This window comes from Oncorhynchus keta, chromosome 13 (genome assembly GCF_023373465.1).
Source record: "Oncorhynchus keta strain PuntledgeMale-10-30-2019 chromosome 13, Oket_V2, whole genome shotgun sequence".
NCBI classification, from domain to species: domain Eukaryota; kingdom Metazoa; phylum Chordata; class Actinopteri; order Salmoniformes; family Salmonidae; genus Oncorhynchus; species Oncorhynchus keta.
In genome coordinates this window covers 7,013,436-7,034,592 of record NC_068433.1, presented here as the reverse complement: position 1 = coordinate 7,034,592, position 21,157 = coordinate 7,013,436, and the positions used below count along the sequence as shown (strand labels likewise).

At 43.2% G+C, this 21,157-nt stretch overlaps 2 protein-coding genes and 2 long non-coding RNA genes across 8 annotated transcripts; 1 reads left to right on the top strand and 3 right to left on the bottom strand.

Moving 5' to 3' along the window:
* Positions 1-518: 518 nt before the first annotated feature.
* On the top strand, positions 519-4,772 carry LOC118392617 (uncharacterized). The gene is made up of 3 exons (XR_004827402.2): positions 519-679; positions 1,311-1,568; positions 2,002-4,772. It is a non-coding gene; the product is annotated as an uncharacterized LOC118392617 (long non-coding RNA).
* Positions 4,773-8,640: 3,868 nt separating this feature from the next.
* LOC118391848 (protein C-ets-1-like) lies at positions 8,641-20,899 on the bottom strand. 2 transcript variants are annotated; one of them, XM_052459275.1, is made up of 9 exons: positions 20,723-20,899; positions 15,824-15,850; positions 15,469-15,588; positions 15,082-15,283; positions 14,907-14,983; positions 14,611-14,811; positions 11,426-11,638; positions 10,949-11,067; positions 8,641-9,411 (listed from the first exon to the last, which is right to left on the bottom strand). In XM_052459275.1, exons 2-9 carry the CDS (start codon positions 15,840-15,842, stop codon positions 9,193-9,195), a joined length of 1,170 nt encoding a protein of 389 aa, XP_052315235.1. In that variant the 5' UTR covers positions 15,843-15,850; positions 20,723-20,899; the 3' UTR covers positions 8,641-9,192. The 2 variants fall into 2 exon arrangements, with proteins under 2 accessions (XP_052315235.1, XP_052315234.1); XM_052459274.1 differs by lacking the exon at positions 20,723-20,899 and having other exon boundaries at positions 15,824-16,779.
* On the bottom strand, positions 9,407-10,942 carry LOC127906674 (uncharacterized). 4 transcript variants are annotated; one of them, XR_008062333.1, is made up of 4 exons: positions 10,742-10,942; positions 10,532-10,671; positions 9,832-10,461; positions 9,407-9,481 (listed from the first exon to the last, which is right to left on the bottom strand). It is a non-coding gene; the product is annotated as an uncharacterized LOC127906674 (long non-coding RNA). The 4 variants fall into 4 exon arrangements; XR_008062330.1 differs by lacking the exon at positions 9,407-9,481 and adding an exon at positions 9,502-9,761; XR_008062331.1 differs by lacking the exon at positions 9,407-9,481 and adding an exon at positions 9,502-9,761 and having other exon boundaries at positions 9,902-10,461.
* On the bottom strand, positions 17,561-20,708 carry LOC118391846 (zinc finger and SCAN domain-containing protein 5B-like). The gene is made up of 3 exons (XM_035783304.2): positions 19,579-20,708; positions 19,112-19,441; positions 17,561-18,685 (listed from the first exon to the last, which is right to left on the bottom strand). Exons 1-3 carry the CDS (start codon positions 20,165-20,167, stop codon positions 18,096-18,098), a joined length of 1,509 nt encoding a protein of 502 aa, XP_035639197.1. The 5' UTR covers positions 20,168-20,708; the 3' UTR covers positions 17,561-18,095.
* Positions 20,900-21,157: the final 258 nt, after the last annotated feature.

Genomic DNA, 21,157 nt, shown 5'->3' with positions numbered 1-21,157 from the left:
TTCCCACAATCCCTTGCGCATTGTTCCGCGTCCTTCCGTTGAAAATGAATGGGGGCGGGCCTTCGTCTGAAGACTCGGAAGTGGTGGAAACCCTACATGAGAATTGTTTTTTGTAAACTAAACGTTTTGTGTGTTTCAAATTAATAGGTGTTTAACCTAGTGCCTAATACACATTGCAAAGCACAAGTAACATTTGAACTTTTCAAAATGTGGATTTGCGAAAAATATCAAAAATCGCACAATTTTGTATCCAGGTCATGTGACGGGATACATACATGTTTTAATATATTTTGTTTAGGCAAAACATGTAACAGAAGAACAGTTGACGTTAACTCCGAGATTGGCAAATTCTAGTGGTCATTGGTGTGAAAATATTAATCTAGTATAATACAAAGTATAATATAATCGAGTATAATATAAAGCAAGTTTCTGGTTGGTTAGATGGTCTGATTCAATAGTTGTGATTGGATACATTTATATTTCCTGAGTATCTAATCCCGCCTCTCAATACATTCACCAGTAGTCGACCCGCTTTCGTTACCTGTGGAACAAAATAACCCACCGTAACGTTTTGGATCATAAAAGGGACAACAGTGGGTGCCTTGTTTCCAAAAGTATGGATGTAACAACAGATCAAATTCGTGACAAACTAATCAAGGAGTTCGGAGCGACACATGTGGTATGTGTCATGTTTCCCCATTCTCCAATGAATGCGCACACGTATGCTGCAACCCATAACGTTAGTGGGCTACGTTATCTATTATTGGCCATTGTGTATTTAACATTTACACTGCTCCTGGAGAGCTACTGCGTGTTCAAGCTTTTGCACACTCTCAGGGGTGGGCAACACCAATCCTTGAGGGCCTTGATTGGTGTCACACTTTTTTTTATCCCATGCCTAGCAGTAGTCTGAATCCACTAATCAATTGGCCATGATCAGTGTTGTGTATTAGCGACACCTAGTGGTGTAACACCAGCGGGGCACTAGGGAGTCCAGTCAATACAATTACAAACAGAAAATTAGTTCAGGGTTTTAGTGTCACATACACAGGATACAGCAGGTGTAAAACAGTACAGTGAAATGCTTTAACTTGCGAGCACTTTCCCAACAATGCACAATACAGGTAATAATATAGAGAGGAAGAAAAACTGGAAATATGAGAGAAGAAAACAAATAAGACAAGCACTAGAATTCAGTTGAATCGTGTGTTTAGTGCAGGACTGGAGCAAAAACATGCACCCCCCCAGTGGTTTTGGCCATTCCTGGGCTGATGTATGACCTCACCAATGACCTTTCTTTCTTTTGACAGGAGGTTGAAGACACATCCTCTAACCAATGTGCTGCCAGCTTCAAAGTTTTTAAAATTTATTTATACCTTTATTTAACTAGGCAAGTCAGTTAAGAACAAATTCTTATTTTCAAAGACGGCCTAGGAACAGTGGGTTAACTGCCTGTTCAGGGGCAGAACGACAGATTAAAATCTAATATAATAATTTGTTCTTAACTGACTTGCCTAGTTAAATAAAGGTGAAATAAATTCAAGATTTTCCTGGAAAAATACAAGAAGGTGAGCAGGTACAAAAATCAAATTGTAACAATGAATGATTAGACTCAAGGAAATTGCTTTTCAGACTGGAAAGCCCAAATGAAAATGCTTTCCAAGAAGTGTGAGATCAAGTGTAACTCAATAAAATGGACTGGCACAGCTTTGAATATTAATAATATGACTCCTCTATTGCACAAAGCACTAGAACAAAGAGTGTAGGTGCACTGGCTCCTCGTGTGTAGTGAGTGAGCAGCAATTGATTTTTCACACTGAATTAACAACTAACAGACTCGCCAAAAGAGAATATAATAAATATTATTTGTAAACATCTCCCCCCCTGTTCTCGCGCCCAGACGGCTCCCACGTTGTTAGGCGTCTGCTGGCCAGCCCAGCCACTTCTCCACCAGATCTCACTACTTGTGCTGTTCCTGCCTTTTTCCCTGGTTAATCTCAGAGGCCAGTACCAGGTCCTGTGGGCTGGTAGCCACCCTGCTGACCTGTGGGACAGTGACCGACCCTGTTCTGGGCTGCCAGGTCTTCATGCCTGCTCCACGTGCTACTGTCTCATCAAATACACAGCAGAAAGGTGCACGTATCCTTTTATATGCATCTTGTGTGTCCACCCTGCGATCACGAATTCTGCTACATTCTTAGAAACAAAGGCGCTATCTAGAACACCAATCAGGCTCCCTGAGGACTGGAAATGCCCAGGCCTGTGACCTATTGGGACACCTGAGGAACCCCCTCGGAACCCTTTTGTTCCCTAAGAGTGTATGTCTGTTTGAGGAAAGGTGAGGAATGCCCAATGGGTAAACATCTGTAGTATATACTGTATCTGGGGTCTGTAAAGGAGCAAGGATGTCTACCAGGCTGAGGTTTGCAGCATGACTCGGTTGAGGTTTGCCCTGACGGTGAGATGAGTCACGCCCTGGGTATCTTGGTTCAATCATAGTAATTATATGCCCCGTGGCTACATTTACATATGCAGACAAATGATAATATTTTGCCTAATTATTGCTCTTTTGACAAATCAGATCTTTAGCTAATAATTGGAAAACAGATCAGAATTGGGCTCCATGTGTAAATGCAGCCCCTGTGTTTCCCAAATGTGCATTTAAAAAAAAAAAAGTGTGATTAAATGAACAGCTTTATTCTGCCGTCCTGCTTTGCATTGTGACTCACCTGCACAGTTACTGACTGAGTGCAGAGTGGGAGAAAGCAAAACCAGTCGGAGACAAAGACATGACCCCGTCTCGGAGGATGTGAGGATTACTTCCACCACTTTTCTCCTCATGCCCAGGCTCCCATGCGGTAAATGGAAGGAACAGCATGGGAGAAGGAGAGATGGGAGGAGACAGGAGGGAAGTGCTCCTCACGTTGTATCCATTTCACTGACGACCACTCTTCTTCTTCTCAGGGGGCTGAGATGTTTTAAGCCCCAACATTAGATGGGCCCAAAATGGAATATGATGTTCATGATCAGGGTTTGTGGGTAGGTTACTTCCCAAATGTAATCTGTTACTAGTTACCTGTCCAAAATTGTAATCAGTAATGTAACTTTTGGATTACTCATCTCTAATGCTTCACCTCCTTATTGATTGGCAACTTGAGCTGGAGTTCTTATTTGGATTACTCAAACTCAGTAACGTAATCTGATTACATTCCATTACTTTTAGATTACTTTCCCCTTTAAGAGGCATTAGAAGAAGACAAAAATATATGTGACCAATTGAACGACATCTGTTGCAGGATAAATCCATGTTGAAGTTTTCATAGCTGGCCTTATATGGGATGTTCAATTTTACTTTATGGGTTGGTTATGTAGGCTTCCTCTAACCCATCGCTTTCTACTACATATAATAATACATAAAATTATATATTTACATTAATATACAGTAAAGCATTTGTAAGTCCAAAAATGTATGTAGCAACTACAGAATTACCCTTTAAGTCTATAAAATGTGTGCAAGTTTGAGCATGTGTCCATTAGGCCTGTGGATTTTCTTTTTATACCAGCATGAATTAGATTGAGAAATAAAAGCCCCACTTTTATTCCATAGGCTGGGATCTACACTATGCAACTGTTGTTCCATAGGCTGGGATCTACACTATGCAACTGTTGTTTCATAGGCTGGGATCTACACTATGCAACTGTTGTTCCATAGGCTGGGATCTGCACTATGCAGCTGTTGTTCCATAGGCTGGGATCTTCACTATGCAACTGTTGTTCCATAGGCTGGGATCTACACTATGCAACTGTTGTTCCATAGGCTGGGATCTGCACTATGCAGCTGTTGTTCCATAGGCTGGGATCTACACTATGCAACTGTTGTTCCATAGGCTGGGATCTGCACTATGCAGCTGTTGTTCCATAGGCTGGGATCTGCACTATGCAGCTGTTGTTCCATAGGCTGGGATCTGCACTATGCAGCTGTTGTTCCATAGGCTGGGATCTACACTATCCAGCTGTTGTTCCATAGGCTGGGATCTACACTATGCAACTGTTGTTCCATAGGCTGGGATCTACACTATGCAGCTGTTGTTCCATAGGCTGGGATCTACACTATGCAACTGTTGTTCCATAGGCTGGGATCTACACTATGCAACTGTTGTTCCATAGGCTGGGATCTACACTATGCAGCTGTTGTTCCATAGGCTGGGATCTACACTATGCAACTGTTGTTCCATAGGCTGGGATCTACACTATGCAACTGTTGTTCCATAGGCTGGGATCTGCACTATGCAACTGTTGTTCCATAGGCTGGGATCTGCACTATGCAACTGTTGTTCCATAGGCTGGGATCTACACTATGCAACTGTTGTTCCATAGGCTGGGATCTTCACTATGCAACTGTTGTTCCATAGGCTGGGATCTACACTATGCAACTGTTGTTCCATAGGCTGGGATCTACACTATGCAACTGTTGTTCCATAGGCTGAGATCTGCACTATGCAACTGTTGTTCCATAGGCTGGGATCTGATATATAATAATAATAATATAATAATAATAATAATATATATTATATATTATTAGTTGCATATACTATGCAACTGTTGCAAGAGCATATTTTTCACTGGCTGTCCATTGGTTTCAAAAACAGTGATTGACAGGCAGCTTAAACTTCTATGAATTCAACCATTATTGGGTTGAAATACACATTTAGATTTGTGAACAGCTGTCCACAACAACCACAATCTGTAAGGCAACAAACAGCTAAATGAGAGAGCAACAGTGTGTTCACATCAATGCAGGGTAGCCTAGTGGTTAGAGCGTTGGACTAGTAACCGGAAGGTTGCGTGTTCAAACCCCGAGCTGACAAGTTACATATCTGTCGTTCTGCCCCTGAACAGGCAGTTAACCCTCTGTTCCACTGGTTGAAAATAAGAATGATTGTTAACTGACTTGCCTGGTTAAATAAAGGTCAAATTAAAACTATGTAGATATCAATAATAGGTGATATTCGTATCTGTAAGGCAACAAAAGCTAAATGAGAGAGCAGCAGTGTGACACATCGTAGACAACATCACTGATGTCACCTTTACCTCCAAGCGTTTATTCAAGATGGATAATCTTTAGATGCCGACAGCAGTCTCACCGTTGGAAGACATAGTTTGGTACTGTAGCCTACAAAAGCCTATTCCTGCTCTTTTCCCGCAATCCATCAAACACATTTGGTGTGTCATCATAGTGGTATCTGATTGGTGGTCATCATTTGGTGTGTCATCATAGTGGTCTCTGATTGGTGGTCATCATTTGGTGTGTCATCATAGTGGTCTCTGATTGGTGGTCATCATTTGGTGTGTCATCATAGTGGTATCTGATTGGTGGTCATCATTTGGTGTGTCATCATAGTGGTATCTGATTGGTGGTCATCATTTGGTGTGTCATCATAGTGGTCTCTGATTGGTGGTCATCATTTGGTGTGTCATCATAGTGGTATCTGATTGGTGGTCATCATTTGTTGTGTCAACATAGTGGTCTCTGATTGGTGGTCATCATTTGGTGTGTCATCATAGTGGTCTCTGATTGGTGGTCATCATTTGGTGTGTCATCATAGTGGTCTCTGATTGGTGGTCATCATTTGGTGTGTCATCATAGTGGTCTCTGATTGGTGGTCATCATTTGGTGTGTCATCATAGTGGTATCTGATTGGTGGTCATCATTTGGTGTGTCATCATAGTGGTATCTGATTGGTGGTCATCATTTGGTGTGTCATCATAGTGGTCTCTGATTGGTGGTCATCATTTGGTGTGTCATCATAGTGGTATCTGATTGGTGGTCATCATTTGTTGTGTCAACATAGTGGTCTCTGATTGGTGGTCATCATTTGGTGTGTCATCATAGTGGTCTCTGATTGGTGGTCATCATTTGGTGTGTCATCATAGTGGTCTCTGATTGGTGGTCATCATTTGGTGTGTCATCATAGTGGTATCTGATTGGTGGTCATCATTTGTTGTGTCAACATAGTGGTCTCTGATTGGTGGTCATCATTTGGTGTGTCATCATAGTGGTCTCTGATTGGTGGTCATCATTTGGTGTGTCATCATAGTGGTCTCTGATTGGTGGTCATCATTTGGTGTGTCATCATAGTGGTCTCTGATTGGTGGTCAGACTCCCTCAGGTGGAACAAATTTAAACGTGAGCCTTTTTTTCAATGCTGATTTGAATGTCATTGTGAAAACAGAGAAGGGTCAAAGATCATATTTTCCCCAAACATCCTTTCTGAATTTAAAAGTAATCATCGAAGTAATAATCTAGCTTTTCAAAAGTATCTGGAATCTGATTACAATATTTTATCAGGTAATTTAACAGATCACACTTAACCGTTAATCTTGATGATACTCATCGTGGACAAGATGACTTGAAAAGCCTTGTTTACCAATTGGTTATACGGTATGTAACACAAGTGGTTATCTGCCCTGGGCTTTGTTTGTTTTGAGTAAGTCAGGCTTTCGGGGCGCATCATTACAATAAGTAGAGATACACTTCATCTTTGCTTTTCACTGTGTTTGATTTACACCAATAGGAGAAGAGTCCACTCACACTGTCACCCAGGTATAATATCGGCGATTCAGTCAGAAAACGAAGTAGGCTAAAATAAGCAGATACAATTTGGATTAATGAACTGGAAATAAGAACTCCAGCTGGAAGTCAGGCAGCCAATCAATAAGGAGGTGAAGCATTAGAGATGAAAACAGAACAGAGAGAAGGGTCAGTGTTATTAACACTGCTGGAGTCATATCTCCACAGGGTCCAGCTTCTACACGCACACGCACGCACACACACACGCACACACACACGCACACACACGCTCACACACACACGCACGCACACACACACGCACGCTCACACACACGCACGCACACACACGCTCACACACGCTCACACACACACACACGCACGCACGCACACACACACGCTCACACACACGCACACACACGCATGCACACACACACACACACACGCACACGCACACACACGCACGCACCTGCTACCCTTGACTTGATTTGGTGAGCAAGAAGACACATCTCACTTAGGTTCCATTAGTGCAACTTGTGTCTGTGTCAACCAACCCCCCCTCAATCATGTCTCAAAACACAGCATAGACTATTTTATAAACAGACGTGATTTTTAACCACTTTTTATTTGCTAAAACCTGTAAACCTGACAAACTGTTGACCAATAAGATCCGTGTTGCTGAAGATGGTCGATAAAAGATATACAGCACCTGTATGTCTTCAGCAAGGTTTCGCTCCCCTTGACTTTCTTCACGTTTTATGTTAAAGCCTGAACTTAAAATAGATTCAATTATGATTATTTTCTTGTAACTGGTCTACACACAATAACACGTAATGTCAAAAGTGGAAATGTTTTTGTTGTTGTAATTCTTCACAAATTAATAAAAAAAAATGTAAAAAATGAAAAGCTGAAATGTCAACCCCTTTGTTATGACAAAGCCTTAATTAGTTCGGGAGTAAAAATCTACTTAAGTCACATAATAAATTGAATGAACTTACTGTGTGCAATAGTGTTTAACATGCTTTTTGAATGCCTACCTCATCTCTGTACCCCACACATACAAGTATCTGTAAGCAGTCGAGCTGTGAATTTCAAACACAGATTCAACCCCAAAGACTCGCAAAGGGCCCGCTATTGGTAGATGGGTACAAGTAAAGAAGCAGTCATTGAATATCCCTTTGAGCATAGTGAAGCTATTAATTACATCAATACCCACCCAGTCACTACAAAGATACAGGCGTCCTTCTAACTCAGTTGCTGGAGAGGAAGGAAACCACTCAGGGATTTCAACATGAGGCCAATGGTGACTTTAAAACAGTTATATAGTTTAATGGCTGTGATAGGCGAAAACTGAGGATGGATTAACAACATTGTAGTTACTCCACAATACTAAGCTAAATGACAGAGTGAAACAAAGGAAGCCTGTACAGAATAAACATATTCCAAAACATGCATCCTGTTTGCAACAAGGCACTTAAGTAAAATTGCAAAATATTTGGTAAATTAGTGAACTTTATGTCCTGAATACAAAGCGTTATGTTGGAGCAAATCCACCACATATCGGAGTACCACTCTTCATATTTTCAAGCATGATGGTGGCTGCATCATGGTATGGGTATGCTTGTCATTGGCAAGGGAGCTTTTTTTAGGATAAAAATAAATGGAATAGAGTTAAGCACAGGCAAAATCCTGGAGGGAAACCTGGTTCAGTCTGCTTTCCAACAGACGCTGGGAGACCAATTCAACTTTCAGCAGGACAATAACCTAAAACACAAGGCAAAATTTACACTGGAGTTTCTTACCAAGAAGACATTGAATGTTGTTGAGTGGCCTAGTTAGATTTTCAATACAATTTAAGTCAAAACTGTATGGCAATACTTGAAATCGGCTGTATAGCGATGATCAACAACCAACTTGACAGAACTTGAAGAATTTTGTAAAGAATAATGTGCAAATATTGTACAATCCAGGTGTGTAAATTTCTTAGAGACTTACCCAGAAAGACTCACAGCTGTAATCGCTGCCAAAGGTGATTTCTAACATGTATTGACTTAAAGGGTTGAATACTTAAGTCATCAAGATATGAGTTTTATTTTTCATTTTTTTGTTGTACACATGTTAGAACATTTCTTCTACTTTGACATCACAGAGTACTTAGTGTCGATCATTGACCAAAATGTTTTTAATCGACCTTTTAACCCAACAAAACGTGGGAAAAGTCAAGAGGGTGAATACTTTCTGAAGGCCCTGTATAAACAACAATTTAAACAAAACTGTTTCTCTGGTCATATCTTCAATAATTATATTGAATATATACATATCACATATAAAAACATACAAGCCCCACAGCTTACAGTTGACCATGATCAAAGAAATGATTGCCAAATGATAAGGAGGTTGAGTTTTTGTTAACACACTCTCTTGTCTCTTGACCCGTCTGCACCAACGTCTGGGTGAATCTCAAAAATCTTTCCTTGGTTCTTCAACCTCCTTCTCAAAACTCATTGGAGGAGAAGATCTGAGGTTCCTCCCCTTCCGCTCTACGGCTCCTCCCCTCGGACCTTCTCCTCCAATGCGTGTTAAGAAGCGGTCGAGGAATAAAGGAAACGCCCATTTCCCCGCTTTCACTCATGGCCGTCTTTGGACGTGATATCCAACATGGCGTGCAGTTCCCAGGGTTCGTATCCCAGCAGGCCTTGCAGGTCACAGACGAAACGGTAGACGTAGCGCTTGCCAGCGTTTTTGTGGATGATGTTCTTGTCGTAGTAGTAGCGCAGGCCTCGACTCAACTTCTCGTAGTTCATCTTAGGCTTGTTCTTCCTCCGGCCCCATAGCTGGGCCACCTGGGATAACAAACCATTAAACTAGTATTATCATCAACATATTATACAGTATATAGGCCTATCTAGCCACCTGGGATAACAGACCATTAAACTAGTGTTATCATCAACATATTATACAGTATATAGGTCTATCTAGCCACCTGGGATAACAAACCATTAAACTAGTATTATCATCAACATATTATACAGTATATAGGCCTATCTAGCCACCTGGGATAACAAACCATTAAACTAGTGTTATCATCAACATATTATACAGTATATAGGTCTATCTAGCCACCTGGGATAACAAACCATTAAACTAGTATTATCATCAACATATTATACAGTATATAGGCCTATCTAGCCACCTGGGATAACAGACCATTAAACTAGTGTTATCATCAACATATTATACAGTATATAGGTCTATCTAGCCACCTGGGATAACAAACCATTAAACTAGTATTATCATCAACATATTATACAGTATATAGGTCTATCTAGCCACCTGGGATAACAAACCATTAAACTAGTATTATCATCAACATATTATACAGTATATAGGCCTATCTAGCCACCTGGGATAACAAACCATTAAACTAGTATTATCATCAACATATTATACAGTATATAGGTCTATCTAGCCACCTGGGATAACAAACCATTAAACTAGTATTATCATCAACATATTATACAGTATATAGGTCTATCTAGCCACCTGGGATAACAAACCATTAAACTAGTATTATCATCAACATATTATACAGTATATAGGCCTATCTAGCCACCTGGGATAACAAACCATTAAACTAGTATTATCATCAACATATTATACAGTATATAGGCCTATCTAGCCACCTGGGATAACAAACCATTAAACTAGTATTATCATCAACATATTATACAGTATATAGGCCTATCTAGCCACCTGGGATAACAAACCATTAAACTAGTATTATCATCAACATATTATACAGTATATAGGCCTATCTAGCCACCTGGGATAACAAACCATTAAACTAGTATTATCATCAACATATTATACAGTATATAGGCCTATCTAGCCACCTGGGATAACAAACCATTAAACTAGTGTTATCATCAACATATTATACAGTATATAGGTCTATCTAGCCACCTGGGATAACAAACCATTAAACTAGTATTATCATCAACATATTATACAGTATATAGGCCTATCTAGCCACCTGGGATAACAAACCATTAAACTAGTATTATCATCAACATATTATACAGTATATAGGCCTATCTAGCCACCTGGGATAACAAACCATTAAACTAGTGTTATCATCAACATATTATACAGTATATAGGCCTATCTAGCCACCTGGGATAACAAACCATTAAACTAGTATTATCATCAACATATTATACAGTATATAGGCCTATCTAGCCACCTGGGATAACAAACCATTAAACTAGTATTATCATCAACATATTATACAGTATATAGGCCTATCTAAAGTTGGCTAATTGACCTTACTTCAAAATAAGAACACTGTAACAACAGCATATAATAGGCTACAACTCTTGCCTCGTCAGGATCTGTCAGTTTAAACTCCCATCCATCCCCTGTCCAAATTATGAATGATTGACAGCTGCGGTCAATGAGGAGCTCCAATAGAAACTGCCACAGCTGAATGGGACCACTGCCTGTTGAGACACATAGGGAGGGATTAAACTGTTAAGCAAGTCAGTTAATAAGAACACATTCTTATTTACAATGACAGCCAACCCCAAACAAACCCTAACGACGCTGGGCCAATTGTGTGCATCGCCCTATGGGACTCCCAATCACGGCTGGTTGTGATACAGCCTGCAATCGAACCAGGGTCTGTAGTGACACCTCTAGCACTGAGATGCAGTGCCTTAGACCGCTGCAACACTCAGGAGCCCCAAGACTAAGGAGATCAAGATCCAGGCAAAGGAGTTGGCTAAAGCAGAACCTAGATTGTAGATCAACGGGTAATCAAAGAGAGTGGTCATTTTCTACACAAAGAACATCACTCACCAGTATAAGCAGACAGAATGCCTGCCGGAATCACAGCTCTACCCAGATCAGTCTTGTCCCCGATAAACTCTTTGAAGCTCCTGTGTGGGGGTGGCAAATTGAAGGGGTCCTCAGAGATGGACTCTTCCACACCCTGCGTTGGTCTAGTCAAGGACAGAGAAGCGGTGATGTCCGTGTCCTCATAATGCAGGGTCCCAAACTCAGAATCACACTCTGAAGTAAAGAGATTGAGAAAATTGGTTGATGATAGGAAACTATTCCATGAATCTCTCTTAACAGAAGGAGAGACACCTCCAAAGCCCCTGGTCTAAAGCAATGATACATTTCCAAAGGCTTATCAATTAGAAATACATTCTGAATGTTAAACCCTTTCCCTTCAATCAAATATTAATCCAACACAAAAGGAGAAAAGTTCTTCACATAATTAAATAGAACACACATAGTGGTATGAAGAACACAAAGCATATCTATATGGTTTCCTGCCAAGGTCTCTATGGTTTCCTGCCAAGGTCTCTATGGTTTCCTACCAAGGTCTGTATGGTTTCCTACCAATGTCTCTATGGTTTCCTACCAATGTCTCTATGGTTTCCTACCAATGTCTCTATGGTTTCCTACCAAGGTCTCTATGGTATCCTACCAAGGTCTCATTGGTTTCCTACCAAGGTCTCTCTGGTATCCTACCAAGGTCTCATTGGTTTCCTACCTGTCCTACCAAGGTCTCTATGGTTTCCTCCCTGTCCTACCAAGGTCTCTATGGTTTCCTACCAAGGTCTCTATGGTTTACTACCTGTCCTACCAAGGTCTCTATGGTTTCCTACCTGTTCTACCAAGGTCTCTATGGTTTCCTACCTGTCCTACCAAGGTCTCTATGGTTTCCTACCTGTCCTACCAAGGTCTCTATGGTTTCCAACCAAGGTCTCATTGGTTTCCTACCTGTCCTACCAAGGTCTCTATGGTTTCCTACCTGTCCTACCAAGGTCTCTATGGTATCCTACCTGTCCTACCAAGGTCTCTATGGTATCCTACCAAGGTATCTATGGTTTCCTACCTGTCCTACCAAGGTCTCTATGGTATCCTACCTGTCCTACCAAGGTCTGTATGGTTTCCTACCAATGTCTCTATGGTTTCCTACCAATGTCTCTATGGTTTCCTACCAAGGTCTCTATGGTATCCTACCAAGGTCTCATTGGTTTCCTACCTGTCCTACCAAGGTCTCTATGGTTTCCTCCCTGTCCTACCAAGGTCTCTATGGTTTCCTCCCTGTCCTACCAAGGTCTCTATGGTTTCCTACCAAGGTCTCTATGGTTTACTACCTGTCCTACCAAGGTCTCTATGGTTTCCTACCTGTTCTACCAAGGTCTATATGGTTTCCTACCTGTCCTACCAAGGTCTCTATGGTTTCCTACCTGTCCTACCAAGGTCTCTATGGTTTCCAACCAAGGTCTCATTGGTTTCCTACCTGTCCTACCAAGGTCTCTATGGTTTCCTACCTGTCCTACCAAGGTCTCTATGGTATCCTACCAAGGTATCTATGGTTTCCTACCTGTCCTACCAAGGTCTCTATGGTATCCTACCTGTCCTACCAAGGTCTGTATGGTTTCCTACCAATGTCTCTATGGTTTCCTACCAATGTCTCTATGGTTTCCTACCAAGGTCTCTATGGTATCCTACCAAGGTCTCATTGGTTTCCTACCTGTCCTACCAAGGTCTCTATGGTTTCCTCCCTGTCCTACCAAGGTCTCTATGGTTTCCTCCCTGTCCTACCAAGGTCTCTATGGTTTCCTACCAAGGTCTCTATGGTTTACTACCTGTCCTACCAAGGTCTCTATGGTTTCCTACCTGTTCTACCAAGGTCTCTATGGTTTCCTACCTGTCCTACCAAGGTCTCTATGGTTTCCTACCAAGGTCTCTATGGTTTCCTACCTGTCCTACCAAGGTCTCTATGGTATCCTACCTGTCCTACCAAGGTCTCTATGGTTGCCTACCTGTCCTACCAAGGTCTCTATGGTTTCCTTCCTGTCCTACCAAGGTCTCTATGGCTTCCTACCAAGGTCTCTATGGTTTCCTACCTGTCCTACCTTGGTCTCTATGGCGTCCTACCAAGGTCTCTATGGCTTCCTGCCAAGGTCTCTATGGCTTCCTACCAAGGTCTCTATGGCTTCCTACCAAGGTCTCTATGGCTTCCTACCAAGGTCTCTATGGCTTCCTACCAAGGTCTCTATGGCTTCCTACCAAGGTCTCTATGGCTTCCTACCAAGGTCTCTATGGCTTCCTACCAAGGTCTCTATGGCTTCCTACCAAGGTCTCTATGGCTTCCTACCAAGGTCTCTATGGCGTCCTACCAAGGTCTCTATGGCTTCCTACCAAGGTCTCTATGGCTTCCTAACAAGGTCTCTATGGCTTCCTAACAAGGTCTCTATGGCTTCCTACCAATGTCTCTATGGCTTCCTACCAATGTCTCTATGGCTTCCTACCAAGTTCTCTATGGCTTCCTACCAAGGTCTCTTTGGCTTTCTACCAAGGTCTCTTTGGTTTCCCACCTGTCCTACCAAGGTCTCTATGGCTTCCTACCAAGGTCTCTTTGGTTTCCTACCTGTCCTACCAAGGTCTCTATGGCTTCCTACCAAGGTCTCTATGGCTTCCTACCAAGGTCTCTATGGCTTCCTACCTGTCCTACCAAGGTCTCTATGGCTTCCTACCTGTCCCACCAAGGTCTCTATGGCTTCCTACCTGTTCTACCAAGGTCTCTATGGCATCCTACCTGTCCTACCAAGGTCTCTATGGCTTCCTACCAAGGTCTCTATGGCTTCCTACCTGTCCTACCAAGGTCTCTATGGCTTCCTACCTGTCCCACCAAGGTCTCTATGGCTTCCTACCTGTCCCACCAAGGTCTATATGGCTTCCTACCTGTTCTACCATGGTCACATTGGTTTCCTACCTGTTCTACCAAGGTCTCATTGGTTTCCTACCAAGGTCACATTGGTTTCCTACCCGTTCTACCAAGGTCTCTATGGTTTCCTACCAAGGTCTCTATGGCTTCCTACCAAGGTCTCTATGGCGTCCTACCAAGGTCTCTATGGCTTCCTACCAAGGTCTCTATGGCTTCCTACCAAGGTCTCTATGGCTTCCTACCCGTTCTACCAAGGTCTCTATGGTTTCCTACCAAGGTCTCATTGGTTTCCTACCTGTCCTGTCAAGGTCTCGGAGCAGAGGGACAGAGGACAGGTGGTTTCTGTAAGGTCCTTCCTGTTTGACCCGGTGGTAGTCCTGATATCTCACAGTCACAGGGTCAAGGGTCAGAAGCTGTGGGGGTTCTATTGGGAGATGGGAGAACTGACCATGGTGATTCTGCTTGTCCATGAGCTGCACATGGTCCACGTAACTGTCTGAGGAAGACAGAGCATAGCTGATATAGATTATATGTATACTGACATAAGAGACATGCAGACTATATACCTCTGAAAGGATGCGTTTTTAATACCTTGGTTCATTTGCGACTGGCAGAGAGAATTCAACGTGCAAAGGACTAGAGAGGAACCACGATCATATTCACAATCTGAAACACACATAGATACACACATGCAATATAAATCTCTACTACTATCACGGTTCAATGAATGAATAAATACACTGGTATGATACAGCATCACTCCCCTCTACGCATAGTTTCCAGATGTTCCCAGAGGATCTCTCCTGCTGTGTAGTCAGAGCTCAGGTCCAGGAAGGCCTCTCTGTCCAGGGTACAGAGCTCACTCCCAGGCAGCCCTCTCCAATCCGAGCCCAGGCTTTGGAGCCCGAACTCAGCCTGGCACCAGTCTAACCAGTGGTTCACCTCCCACTCTGACCACAGTTTAGGGTCTGGACACAAAAGAGGAAATACAATATTAGTCAAAAACACAATTTGTATCGCTCTTTCCATCTTGATTTGCTGACACACTGTGCAGGTTAGGCTGAAACAGAGAGACCAATTACAGGTAGGCTATACAACAAAACTACAAGTTATATAATACCAGATGTCATTGTATGTATACCCCACATGGTACCTTGTGAGATGTGCATACGGCTGCTCTCCTGGGCGAAGCCAGCGAAGGTGGCCCTTATCGCCTGACTCAGGACCTCCTTACTGGTGGGGGTGAGAGGAGGGACATCCAGTGGGTCTACCTCTACACCGGAGACACGGGGAGCCAGGTCACCGAGTCATCCCAGAGACAATAACGAATCAGGGAGGAAAAACAGACAAGAGCTGAGAGCTCAATAGCAGAGTTTGAGCACACACAAATTAACCGACTACTAAAGACTACTACTAAAGACGGCACCATACAGTATAAAGTTGTAAATAAAGTAGTGAAAATAATAAAACACAGGATTATGGTGAATGACAAAATGGGAGGGAAATACCGTAAGCGCTCCAGTCCATCCTTAGGTCTTTGGAACGAGGGATCAGGTGGAAGAAAGTGATCCAGCAGAGGGAGGAGAGGAGTTTTAATAAGACCAATGGGACGAGGAGGGAGGAGAAGAGTTTTAATAAGACCAATGGGACGAGGAGGGAGGAGAAGAGTTTTAATAAGACCAATGGGACGAGGAGGGAGGAGAAGAGTTTTAATAAGACCAATGGGACGAGGAGGGAGGAGAAGAGTTTTAAAAAGGACCAATGGGACGAGGAGGGAGGGGACAGGTGGTGACGGATATGTGTCGATCGGCAGTGATGGAGGGGCGGGTATTGGGGACACTACCAAATAGGAAACGAGAACTCCCAATTAGGCAACATGGAAAAGACACTGCAAAAAGACATACAGGAAGGTTATCTAGAGAGACGATGCCACAACAGGAGCCATTACAACTGAGAAGGGTAGTTGTGATAGAGATAAGGAACTACTCTTTTTGTTCTTAAGTTGATAGCATTTAACTAAGGCAATACACTAGTATATCATCAAGATCATGGCAATTCAATCGGAAATATTTACACCAGCAGCAGCGAATCAGGTGTTTCTATTTCAGCATGTGGTGAAGTGACCACCCAATGAGGGGCTGTAAGTGCATATCTGTGCAGGGGGTTTCTTCAACCCCATTCATATAACAGAAACACTGGGATTATATCAGGTAGTGTATCGTAAGTAAGTTAACATCTATGTGTGTGTGTGTGTGTGTGTGTGTTCCCCAGCACAGCAGGGAGAGCCTATAGAGCCAGACACCCATTACCGGACCACTGTGGCTGCCTTACTGCGATGAGGTTCTTCCATGAAGTGGGTTTAGGGAGCCATGACAGAGAGCAATTTAGTCACAAAATGAGTCACACATTGTGTAAGACATTTGTAGAAAACAACAAGAGAGGGGAGGGGGAGAAATGACAGACCTGGTTGGTGTTAAAGGGGGGATGACAGACCTGGTTGGTGTTAAAGGGGGGAGAAATGACAGACCTGGTTGGTGTTAAAGGGGGGAGAAATGTCAGACCTGGTTGGTGTTAAAGGGGGGGAGAAATGACAGACCTGGTTGGTGTTAAAGGGGGGAGAAATGACAGACCTGGTTGGTGTTAAAGGGGGGAATGACAGACCTGGTTGGTGTTAAAGGGGGGATGACAGACCTGGTTGATGTTAAAGGGGGGAGAAATGACAGACCTGGTTGGTGTTAAAGGGGGGAGAAATGACAGACCTGGTTGGTGTTAAAGGGGGGAGAAATGACAGACCTGGTTGGTGTTAAAGGGGGGAATGACAGACCTGGTTGGTGTTAAAGGGGGAAGAAATGACAGACCGGTTGGTGTTAAAGGGGGGAGAAATGACAGACCCGGTTGGTGTTAAAGGGGGGAGAAATGACAGACCTGGTTGGTGTTAAAGGGGGGAGAAATGACAGACCTGGTTGGTGTTAAAGGGGGGGAATGACAGACCTGGTTGGTGTTAAAGGGGGGATGACAGACCTGGTTGATGTTAAAGGGGGGAGAAATGACAGACCTGGTTGGTGTTAAAGGGGGAGAAATGACAGACCTGGTTGGTGTTAAAGGGGGGAGAAATGACAGACCTGGTTGGTGTTAAAGGGGGGAGAAATGACAGACCTGGTTGGTGTTAAAGGGGGGAATGACAGACCTGGTTGGTGTTAAAGGGGGGGGAAGAAATGACAGACCCGGTTGGTGTTAAAGGGGGGAGAAATGACAGACCTGGTTGGTGTTAAAGCAGCAATCAGCAGTTAAGACAATAACAAAGTGAACTCCCCGCCACTGTTTCATTAAGAGCTGAAGGACGGGGCTGGAGAAATGAAACCACTCTCAAATTCATAGAGCTATGGATGCAGGTGGTCCATGATATCAAAACTAAAGGTTTAACCATGTTTCAATGGTAGTCACTGTTTGTTTGTTTACATTAACTTTGTTTACAAACATCGGAGTAAAACAAGATCATATTTTGAGGTGTACGAAAATGGTAACTATGTTCAAAAAGTTATATTCTTCAAGAATCAATGGGTACATATCCTTATTAACTGACAAATCAATAAACATTTGTAGTGACTGCAGATTTCCCCTTTATGGCCTGGACAAGTTTAATATGTTTTAATCTTGAAATCTGGGAGGGTTTGGTAAAGACTTTCAGCCTGTGCCAAGGGTTCTGGACCATTATGGCAAAGGAGGTAGTGACTGAGCTTGCCCTGCTGTATCCACAAAGCTGTCCCCCCCCCCCCTAAATCACTGTCCCTGTCTACTATGGGAGCGCTGGTGGAACCGGAGTCCCCCACAGTTCCGGAATGTCTTTCCGCACTGACCGCAGACGTACGGCTTCTCCCCAGTGTGTATGCGGAAATGCCTGGTGAGCGCCCCCGAGTGGCGAAAGCGCATGGAGCACACCGAGCAGGTATAGGGCCTCTCTCCAGTGTGGATTCTCAGGTGAGTCTTCAGGTTCTCCAGACGGTTGAAATCCCGGTCACACTCGCTGCAGTGGTAAGGGCTCTGGCCAGGGGGGAAGACCTGACGCTTGGGGTGGGCCTGGGTGTGGTGTCTACGGAGCTCGCTGGGCTGGTGGAAGCCCTGGCCACAGAGTTTGCAGATGTGGCTGGGGTGGGGGATGGTGGGATTAGGGTTGGGGTGGGGGATGGTGGGATTAGGGTTGGTTCTGATCTGGACTCCATAGATCTGAGGTGGGGTAGCAGGGATGATGGGAGCTGCTGCCTCTCTTGGTTGGAAGAGGTTGTTGGGGAACTGGGAGGAGAAGGCTGGAAGGGCACTGGCTGTTGGGGCAGTCAGTTGTGGAACATCTGTGTTGACCATATGAGGGTGAGCTGTAGAGAGAGAGAATACATTAAAACATATATATTTAATGTTTTATTACACAGGTTCCATATGCATACATCCTACATGCAGTATTACTCATTCTAATAAAAATCATTTTGAGAGATACTGACACATAATGGTTAGTGTTACTCAGTAAGTGGCGGCAGCATAGCCTAGTGGTTAGAGTGTTGGACTAGTTGGAAGGTTGCGAGTTCAAACCCCCGAGCTGACAAGGTACAAATCTGTCGTTCTGCCCCTGAACAGGCAGTTAACCCACTGTTCCCAGGCCGTCATTGAAAATAAGAATATGTTCTTAACTGACTTGCCTGGTTAAATAAAGGTAAAATTAAAAAAATTAAAGTGGTCAATCTTATGAAGGTTGGTGGTATAGTCAGTGGCTATTTGGAAGCTCTCTGCTATTATCTGGTACTTACACAGACTACGGCTGGTTCCAGGAAGCAGAGCGTCAGAGATCTGTAAGTCCAAAGGGTCCGGTTTCCACTCCTCTAACATCTTGGACTGAACCAGAGACAGACTATCAGGACCAAAGTCTTCTTTTACCACAGAGTCAAAACTAGAACCAGAGCCGGAACCAGAACCGTTCTCCTCCTTCACTCTAACTTGATCCGTCTCCAGGCTCTGGACCACTACGTGAAGTGGTGATGGGTCATTATCTCCAAATGTTGTTTCTCGACCACTATGACTGATGCTTTCTGCACTTGCCTTGTGGTCCATACACAAACTGGAGGCCTCTTCCCCGACTTCTGAAAAGAAAAAGACATTCAGAACAATTGTCAGGCTTAGAAGGTATTTCTTGTTCTTATCTAGCTAGTCAAGCACAAACTGAATTTCTCTAATATTGTATGTATGACATATCATTTGGCTTGATAAATAGGCCTACCTTTAAGCAGGTCATGATGAGGGATAGACTGTCCTCTTGTAGCTGGGTGTAGGTCTTGGGAACACACCCGACCATCCTCGCTGATTTCACTGAAAGACCCATGGTCTTTCTGTCGTTCACTACTGATCTCTGCCTCCACAATTTCATATCCATATTCGTCCAATGAATATGAGGACTTTATATTTAATTCGTTGTGCTTTGACTGCTTTTGAGTCTTTGCTAAGTTGTTGTTGTGGAGAGGACTTGTCGAGAACTGTCCCTGCGGACTTACACCTCTCGTTTCCCCACACTGACGCGCAGCATTCAACTCTTGCTCGGTTGTTTGCAAGCGTTGTTTAAGAGACTTGTTTTCCCGTAGGGTTTCGTGCATCTGATCGCGGACATCCCCAAGCGCTTGACCTACCAGTTTAGTGACTTCTAATACGGCAATTTCCACAGCCACTTCGAACGCACCGTGGATCGTCGCCGCCAGTTCGTCCTGGAAAGAGAGCGATACCTCACCCTCTCCAGCGGATTTCGAGGGGCGAGCTTGGGCTGACATTGAAGTCTCCCTTTTGATCCCTGTGTTAGTTTTTGACTGAGGCTTCATGTTGCTACAATAACCTTACTGCGAGTCTGATTATAATATTACTGGTTACTATGTTGCAATGTGATTGGCTACAATACAGCAGGAAGACAGTAACTCCGTCGGAATCTTCCTCGCTTACCCAGCATCTGGATATATCAGCTGGACATGATATATTATAGAAAACCTTCTAAATGTCTATTGGCGAATGTTTTACATTTGCGCTATGAAATGTGTATCGCGCTCTTCTTCCCCAGCGTCTTACAGACAATGAATGTAAGGCAAAGAGGATCAATTATATTGACAAGATGGTTGACTGACCGCTCTAACGATGGAAATACATGTCCGCAAAGGCTAAAAGCAGGCGGGAGGATGCGCGATCAGGTGGGAACATTCTAGCCAATGAGAGGGCAGGTACGCCTGTGAACAACAACTCCCATATAAATGTTTTTTTCACAAAGTTGCCGGAATGTTACGTGCATTACACATAGGCTACATCAGTACACTCGTAGCAACCTAATCATTATGCAACTTATATTTGATTAAATGATAAGCTTCTCATATCAAAATAGTACTTACCATATTCGCCGCGCTCTCATTGCCGCCCGTACAAAAACTCCGCCCTCTGCTTAACGCTTTTCGCCAAGACAGATTTTAGGCGGAGTCGACCATCTCACTTCACCGCTTCCTCTCGGCTGTATATACAAACAACATTAACGAGTCACGTCCGGGTCACGGATTTTTTGAAGATTTCTAAAGTAAAAGTCCTCCATGTAATAGAAGAAACGTTTTAATAGCCTGTATTAATTCATGATATATGATGCTAATGTGTGTTATGTATTTGACCTTGGAAGTTGCAAATGCCACTTAAATATAAACAGATATAAATCACTGTGAATGTTTTGACAATGATTGTGTAATATCATGATTAAATACAGGTTATTGACACTTTTCTACTATTATGGCGAGGCTTTTATTTAGAAAAATGTATAAAATTCCGTGACCCGGAAAAGC

Bases quoted from the DNA above. Each gene is read 5' to 3' on its own strand.
- LOC118391848 (XM_052459275.1), bottom strand. The intron at 15,284-15,468 runs GTACCATGTGGG...TTTTGTGTCCAG, and splicing joins CCGTATGCACATCTCACAAG to ACCCTAAACTGTGGTCAGAG. The intron at 11,068-11,425 runs GTGAGTGATGTT...GTGTCTCAACAG, and splicing joins CATTCTGTCTGCTTATACTG to GCAGTGGTCCCATTCAGCTG.
- LOC118391846 (XM_035783304.2), bottom strand. From the start codon at position 20,167: ATGAAGCCTCAGTCAAAAACTAACACAGGGATCAAAAGGGAGACTTCA. The intron at 19,442-19,578 runs GTAGGCCTATTT...TTTTCTTTTCAG, and splicing joins TCATCATGACCTGCTTAAAG to AAGTCGGGGAAGAGGCCTCC. The intron at 18,686-19,111 runs GTAAGTACCAGA...CTCTCTCTACAG, and splicing joins TGGAACCAGCCGTAGTCTGT to CTCACCCTCATATGGTCAAC.